At 29.7% G+C, this 8,319-nt stretch overlaps 1 protein-coding gene across 2 annotated transcripts; it reads right to left on the bottom strand.

Moving 5' to 3' along the window:
• Positions 1-1,514: 1,514 nt before the first annotated feature.
• LOC108484533 (uncharacterized) lies at positions 1,515-3,199 on the bottom strand. Of its 2 annotated transcripts, none has more exons than XM_017788353.2 (2): positions 2,945-3,199; positions 1,515-2,076 (listed from the first exon to the last, which is right to left on the bottom strand). In XM_017788353.2, the coding sequence occupies exon 2, from the start codon at positions 2,033-2,035 to the stop codon at positions 1,751-1,753; it is 285 nt and encodes a 94-aa protein (XP_017643842.1). In that variant the 5' UTR covers positions 2,036-2,076; positions 2,945-3,199; the 3' UTR covers positions 1,515-1,750. The 2 variants fall into 2 exon arrangements, with proteins under 2 accessions (XP_017643842.1, XP_017643841.1); XM_017788352.2 differs by having other exon boundaries at positions 2,949-3,197.
• Between the last annotated feature and the right edge of the window lie 5,120 nt (positions 3,200-8,319).

Genomic DNA, 8,319 nt, shown 5'->3' with positions numbered 1-8,319 from the left:
GACTAATCAAATTTTGATTGAAATAAATAAACGAGTTTAAATAGAAGATTATTTATCAAATTTGATTGAAATAGAAGTCATACTTAACACTTGAATAATTTAAATTTGAAATGATATGAATCTAACATAAATTAAATTACATATCATTCGATTTAGTCTTAACTCAAAATGATTTAAATATATATATATATATATATATTCAACCCTCTCTATAACACCTCATTGGTTTGTGAAAATTGTGCTTGTTATAGAGAAATGGTTGTTATACACCTATAACAACTTGTTATAAAGAGATGGTTATTATAAATTTACTATAAAATTCATATCGTGAATTTTCATCAAATGAAGAAAGTGAAAATTATGTTTAAAAAAAGGAAAGTGGAAATTAAAATACATACGAGGTGCATACATTATTACTTTTATTTTACATTATGAAATTCATAAATCTAACAAGTTCAATTAATCCGTCTAAGTTATCAAATTAAATTAATTAATTAATCATGAATTATTAAATTCAAGTAATCAATTTACAAATTTGATGAAATTCATACTATAAAATGTAATTAGAAATTTTATTGAATTAATATCTTTAATTCCATTCATTAAAAATTAATTCATTTAATAAAATATAACTAATAGATTTTTCATATGAAATTTAAACATTTTATGAAATAATATTTTAATTAACATCTTTTTATTTAATAAATTACAATTAATGATTTTACTTGTATGAAATAACTATAATTTTATTTTAAATTTCTACAAATATACTATTATAAGAGAAAAATTATTATAAAATTTAAAATAAAACATAAAATTTCAATTCAATTAAATACTTTACCATTATAACGATAAGGTATATAGAAGGGCTCACCCGCATGAATGGTCAAGGAGATTCACTATAGCAATCAGTTGAATTCTCTGACTGGCTGATTTTAGCCTCCTTAATCCTTCTCATGAAAGACAAACCACTCCACTCATGAATTTGACAAATATTCTATGGTTATCCAAACTTTTCATTTTGTTTAAAATTTTTCGTGTATCAATTACTAGACCCATAATGTTGATAAAAATATTTATATAATAAACTTATAAAACAAATATTAAAATTATATGCAACTTTAATTGAAATAGTAGCAACACCAATTATTCTTATGTATATGTAAATTTTTTAAAAATATCAGAAATTAAAAAAAAACATTAATATCCTAAGAATAATGTTTATTCCTTTATAATAAACAAGTAAATAGATAAATCAGATTCGAAATTCATCCGAATTTGTGCCAAGTGAAACAAAATTATCCTTTTATACGCTTTGATTCAGTGTTAAAGCAAAACCAAATTGCCAGTATTGCAACTTAAAACATTGTAATACAAGAAATTTGAAAATAGGTAAGTGTTAACATATTAAATATCACAGCTTCAAAATGGTTTGCATCTCAGAGATGATAATGCATTGAAGACAAAAGCTGTTGCATCATACCAACTTCAGAAGTTAAAATACAATGGCAACATGGACAAAATTAGCTTCTTCATAACATTAATTCATTACAAATAAGGTTTGCAGAACAATTTCCACTGCACATATTAAACCCTTTATATAAACACCCACAAGCATACCAACACTAGCTAATCTACTATAAATGAATTGTGTTTATTTTTCTTTCTCAAGTTTAAAAACCCTCAAATTGCCTAAAAAAATGATAAATAGAATGTCAAAAGCAACCAGTGATTTTTCCATAAAAACATGCTAAAATAATTTGAGTTTTCCGTGGGATAGAGTCGACCTTGCGTGCTGCAGTTTACACGTTGCTCTCTGTGTTCCTTCCAAGCCAGAACATGTGTCTGTAGCTCCTAGAGTAACAGCAAAGTAAAGGTAGATAGTACATAAGAATGCTAAGAGTCCCAAAGCTGTTAAGAGGAATCTATGCCTCTGAACAAGTGTTGACCAGCTCCCCAACTCATCTTTTGGGAATTGTTTCCTCATTGATCCTGATCTCCGATGGGGAGAAGATACAATGGCATCAAGGACCATAATTTAGAATTTAGATACTAATAGTCCTTAGCCGATGTGACCTGAAATCATGTAGCCAATTCGATACATCACTACATGTAAGAGAGAATAACCCAGACTCAAAAACAAAGAAAGTTTTAAATCACAATACGTCAAAATTATCTAATTTCTCAAGGGAATAACCCATGTAAATCCCTGCTTTAATGCAGCAGCCCGGGCCTCACTCAAAATGCTTTTTTACGACAGCCTCATTTCAAATGCAATAAACTATTGGAAAGAATACACAAAAGACTGAATCGAACACATCTAGTTAAACACATATGCGAATATCTAAATGATTGAACAACCCTAACAGGAAAATCTTATATATATATATATATCAGTATCAGCTAGAAGCAGGGTGCAAATTTCCCTTATCAACAGCACTACAAACTTTTGTAAAATATTTTTCTACAGATTCCGTCCGAGCTTGAAGGCCAATAACGCTTTAAACCATAATTGCCAAACAAATACATATAGCAACTCATGAATTAGCTTCATCAATGTTCAATTGTTATATCACAAAGCATAAATCCTTTATTTCCCTTTCACCTGAAAGCTATTTATACTTTAACTATTTGAGACAGATTTTTAACCTAAAATGTTATTGTTTCAGCTAGATCATGATAGATCTTTTTCTAGTCCTTAATCGCGCTCATGAAAACATGCTATCAACTCAGATCTTCAAAAACCCAAAAACAGAAAAGCCAGAATAACATGTTAAATCTACATTTAAAAAAAAAACAAATCTTATCAGAAACAATTAACAAGCTGGATAATCAATACATATTTCTATCAAACAAACATAAAATTCAAAACCCATATCTATCCTAGAAAATTAAACAAAACCCAGATCTGCAATAAATCAAATAGTTTAAAAAGGAAACATACTTACAGTAGAGAAAACCAAGGTTAGATGAAAGGGAAGCAAATAAAGGGCGTACGTCTTGATGTTTTCTCTTTATAATCCCTCGTCTTCCCTTCTTTGTGTCACGACTCAAGGAAAGATATTAAAGAAACAAAATTCAAAAGAAAAGGCAAATCAAGGAAATAAAATGGTGTTTTTTATTGGGTGAGGAAGGAAGCGTCGAAGGTATTTTGAACTAATGTCTTCTCTATTGGGCCAATATTGACGTTTGGAGACGTTCAAAGGTCGTTTAGTGATAGGTTTAATTTATATTTTAGTCCTTAAATTCTATTTTTTTCACTTTGATCCTTATTTCTTTTCCACTTTAGTCCCTAACCATATTAAAAGTTCACTGGTTGAATCTTTTGAACATTACAAAAAATTGGTTAAGATATCTGGCTAATTATAAATTACAACGCGTCAAATAATGACATTATTATTTGAAAAAAGTATTTTTTTTAAAATAAAAAGGTTACAAAAAATTATATAAGAAAAACTAAAAGATATTATAATATTATAAAAACTTGTTAAAATTTGTAAAAATTATAATAAAAAAATTTGCAAGAGAAAGATAACATTGATGGGCAACACAAAATTTATCAGAAGTTTGGTTGTGATGGTGAGAGTTGTATCAGTGGAAGTATGGAACATGATGTGAAATTTGGCATGTATGAATGAATTGCTTTTATTTAAAAACTTTAAATTTATTGCATTTTGGTTTATTTTTGAAAATACGTTAGTTTGTTATGAATATCACTTAACTGTTTGATACTATACTCTGTCATAGAATCAATAAAATAGAAATAGAAATAACAAAAGTAGAGAGAGATTTGAACACGGTTATCAATTTGTTTACGTAATTCGAAAATAATTTTACTTTACATATCCTTACTTAGTGGATGGTCTCTTATTCCTCAATTGATCCAACCACCTATTAGTGTAAGCCTAAACTACCTTTCTACAAGATGTATTTGCAAGCCTAATAGCTAGTCCCAACTAGTTACAACCACTTACCCAAATATCACTTACAAAAGTTTAAATTGACTCACAAATAACGCCTAAAGTAGAGTGCGGAAATAAACAAAGAGAATAAATAACCAAAATAACAGTTTTCAACTCTCTATCCTATTAATAGGCATCCTAAGCAACTGCAATAAGTACCAAGTAACCTAGATAAACTTGACTTCTTATATATTTCATATTCAATCAGCGAAGTCCTAAGTCAATAAGAAAAGCCCTCCTTGAAATAAGCCATCAATGACGTCTATGAGAAGAGAAAAATTCTCTCTCAAATCCCAAGTCAGATTCAACTTTTTTTTTTCATAAATCCAATTTATTCACGTAATGCTCCTGTTGATAATTTTGTTTCTGAGAACAAGAATAAAGCTTTCCATAAGGCCCATGTCAAAAAAGTCATCACATAAAAATGCCTAGGTTGTCTTCTAACGTAGCTGTCCAAGTCCATGACTGATTAGGTTACTAAACAAACATTGTTGAACAAACTTGGTCCTAAAAACATCTCTCTTAAGCTTTTTGACAAAACTTAAGCAAATGATTCTACTTTACTCCCTATATCTGCATGAACTCCCCCCAAAAAGTAAAACAATAGCCAATAATTAATCAAGGCATAGTGCAACATCTTATACCTAACCCGATCGTCGAGTTCGGGTACCGAGTGTCACAATTAAACTGGATTACTTAACAAAATATCTAACCTAATTTATTTACGCACTTAGACTTTGTCAAATTACACATGCATTACTACTACTTGATCTTACTCAATTATAGAGACCATATAAATTTTTAGAATTTAAATTCTACTATAACTCATATCATACGAGCATTAAATTCTTACAAACTTCTTACCTTACTAAATTCTTACAAATTTTAAATTAAGACTTTAATGTAGAAGTGTGTGGGGCCTCTAAGGATGCCCTTCTATACGTATGATACAGTTACCAATCCCTTTGCACGAATCTGGTAGAGTCTGTCTTAGTCCCCTCCCACAACGACTCCTTAAATTTTGATCCTACAACTAGTGTAGTACAATCGTAAGTTTAGATGAACTTAACGAGATTCTGTACAACAATAAACAAAAGGTACTAAATCTTCCAAAATAAGAATAAACATAGAATTTAAAACCCCTTAAGCATCTTAGGAAGTTTTGTCATTTTACTAGCGTAACTAGTGCCTTGAAGTCTCCGAGCTAATCATTTAGCGAGCTAAACCCCTGGTTTAGACATAGATGTGCTCTTTCACATGACAATTTCTTCTAGGATTTATCTTTGTACAACATTTTTACAAACATTCATATCACCTTTCCCGACTTGACTTTATAAAGTTAGTCATATACACTAATTAATCAGACTATCGACTTCTACTAGTGGGCTTGCAATTTTCGCCACCTAAATGGCGGATCCTTGCCCTGATCTATTCATTCCACACTGATCTCAACATATGATTACCTTATTTCCCTGACAACTATCTCTCTTTGACTTAGCCCTTACATAGATCCTTCCTTAAGGAAGACCCAATTCCAACATCTTCAATTGTAGTCTCAAATATAACATTTGGCTGATTAAAAAAACCACCCCATCCCTTGCAGCCTTGTACTACGCAAGGTAGTTCTATATGATCTTCAAACTGAAAATAGATATGCTTATTAAGTTCGTTGGTTGGCTCCTCTACAACAACGATTAGAAAGTGTGTTGGCTCCTCCACACCTTCACCTAGTTCTGGTTTAAGCTCATCCTTAATATCTAACTAGAAATAGAAATGCTCATTTAGATATGAAATCAATGGCACCTAAAAGATTAATCCATCTCTGTTTACAAAAGTCTTTAACAAGAAAGAAGAAATAAAATAACAGAAAATAAAATTTATTCTAAAAAGAAAGGGAAAGCCTAATTTAAAAAATAAGAAGAAAAGAAAAGAAACCTAATCTAAAAATATGAAAAGTAAAAAAAATGTTCAGCATAAAAAAAAATCGACTCCCAAAAGCTTATAAAGTAGTATTTATAGTTCAAAATGCACTCACTTAAAGTCTAACTTAAGTCTTGTTGGATTGAAAAATACCCTTTAGAATTTTGGCCTCGTTAGAGTCAGTGTCATGACACCCATATACTGGTGTCGGGACATCAGCAACAGGTTACTCTAGGATGTTTTTGGGCTTCAATGTCACAACAATAGCTCGTTGGTATCGTGACATCATCTTTAAACAACTTGACTTCTTTATTTACAAGGGTTGTGGCTAGTGTTGCGACCTTACCAGGTCACAGTTGCGACCTTAGGGGCTGGTGTCACGACACCAACACCTTGATGTCGGGATTTCAAAGACAGTCTATTCAGATGTGCAATTTGGTGAAGTCCAAATTATTGGTTGATAGCAAAGGCATTGGTGTCATCATATCAGCATCTTGGTGTCACAACTTTGGCTTTAGTTTAGGCTCTTCTCCTTATTTTTTGTATTAACCAAGTGCCTAAAACAAACTTAAAGATTAAGTTTCTAATGGCATAAACTTGTCATTTTATTCCAAAAAGCATAAAACATAATAAAACTAAAGTTAAACATAAAATTTAATAGTCACAAGAAAGTAATGAAATATTGTATAAAATACTCAATAATAAGCCTTTTAAGTGTTCAAAGAGCTTAATTTGACGTATATAAATATGGAAGATCAACTATAGGTACCCTTCTTTCCTGATCTGGTGCAATTAGTATTAGATCTTTTCTTTCTCCTTCTAATATCTATCTTTTTTTTTCTAAATTCTTCTTTTATCAATTTTCTTATTTTCTTCATTGTTGCAATTATAAAAAAAAAAAATCTCTTTGTTGCAAATTGCTCCAAATTACAAGCCATTGATGATTGTTAAACACCCCTCTTAAGAAGAATTAGTAACGACAATTGCAATATACGTGTTTGGATCCTGATTTGATGGTGCACAATAGTCGTAGTCGTTGCAATTGCCATAACCACCATTACATTGCCCTCAATGATGTCCTCTATTCCATTGCTAAAACCAGTTTCAAGTTGATTTAGTTGTTGCTAATTCTTTTAATGCTTTTGTTTTGCGTTTTACCATCATCTTAGTGGCAGTGCGAATGATGGTAGTGGCAGTGGGGAAGGGAAAGAGAAAGGTAAATTTTGAAGATCAAATTGAGATCATTTGTAAATTGGGTTAATTTTTTTAAATTATGACTAAATTGATATAATATGTAAAAGTTGAGGCCTAAATTTGTTATTATACTGCTTTTTTAATTGTCACATCACTCTCCCGTAAAAGATTTAACACATTTAACATAAAATGGACAAAAAAAAACAACAATCTCAATTAGTTGGGTGACCAAATTAAAAAAAAATGGTAGTTGGTGACCAAAAAATAAAAAGGGCAATAGTTGGGGACTAAATTAAAAAAATTGATAGTTGTATGACCAACAAAGAAAATAGGCAATAGTTGAGTGACCTATTGTATAGTTTACCCTGCCATTTTATAGGAAAGTAACTTGAAGGAATGAAATTCAAAAGAAAGTAAATAAATATTGACAAACTAAAAGTTAAAATCACTTTCCAACTAATTAAATTTCTAAACATTACCTAATTTTAACCACAACACCAAATATAAAATTTTTTAGTGTAAATTAACTAGTAGTCGCCCAACTATTAGTAAATTTTTTTGGCCACCAAAGCACAAAAAGTTAATTTTTACCCAACTATTAATAAATTTCTTTTTTTTGGTCACCTAACTATGAAAAGTTACATAAAATGGTCAGCTAACTAGTCAATCTTGTCTTCTTCTTTTTTTTTTGTCAACGGCTAACTAATGGTGGCACCTTTTAAAATTAACATAATAGCAACTTTAACCTTTAACATTCATATTGTGTAATTTAGTCTAATTTTTTGCAGTTTTTATTTTCTTTTTGACATTAAAGGTTAATTTTAAAAGGACGAGAAAAGATAGAAATTATTGTCTTAGATTTTTGGGTGTTTTCATTTTAATATATTTTCAATAAAATTTAGTTGATAATTTTTTTTTATCTTTTTAGGTGAAATGGTCACAAAGAAAAGTTGAATTGAAAAAATGTTGAAGGTTAGATTTTCTAGAGTTAAGACTAAATTGATATAATATATAAATATTGAGGGTTAAAGTTACTATTATATCAATTTTACAAACTGCTTAGTCATGTGGTGACCAAAAAAGACAAAATTGAATGGTTGGATTGATATTTTGTAACTTTTCATATTATTAATAGTTGAGTGGTTATTTTATAACTTTTTATAATTGGGTATTAAAAATGAATTTACTAATAGTTGAGTGACTACTAGTGCAGATTACCCAAATTATTAACAAAAGACAATCT

Source organism: Gossypium arboreum, chromosome 6, assembly GCF_025698485.1.
Source record: "Gossypium arboreum isolate Shixiya-1 chromosome 6, ASM2569848v2, whole genome shotgun sequence".
NCBI classification, from domain to species: domain Eukaryota; kingdom Viridiplantae; phylum Streptophyta; class Magnoliopsida; order Malvales; family Malvaceae; genus Gossypium; species Gossypium arboreum.
This window is presented reverse-complemented; position numbering and strand designations above follow the sequence as displayed.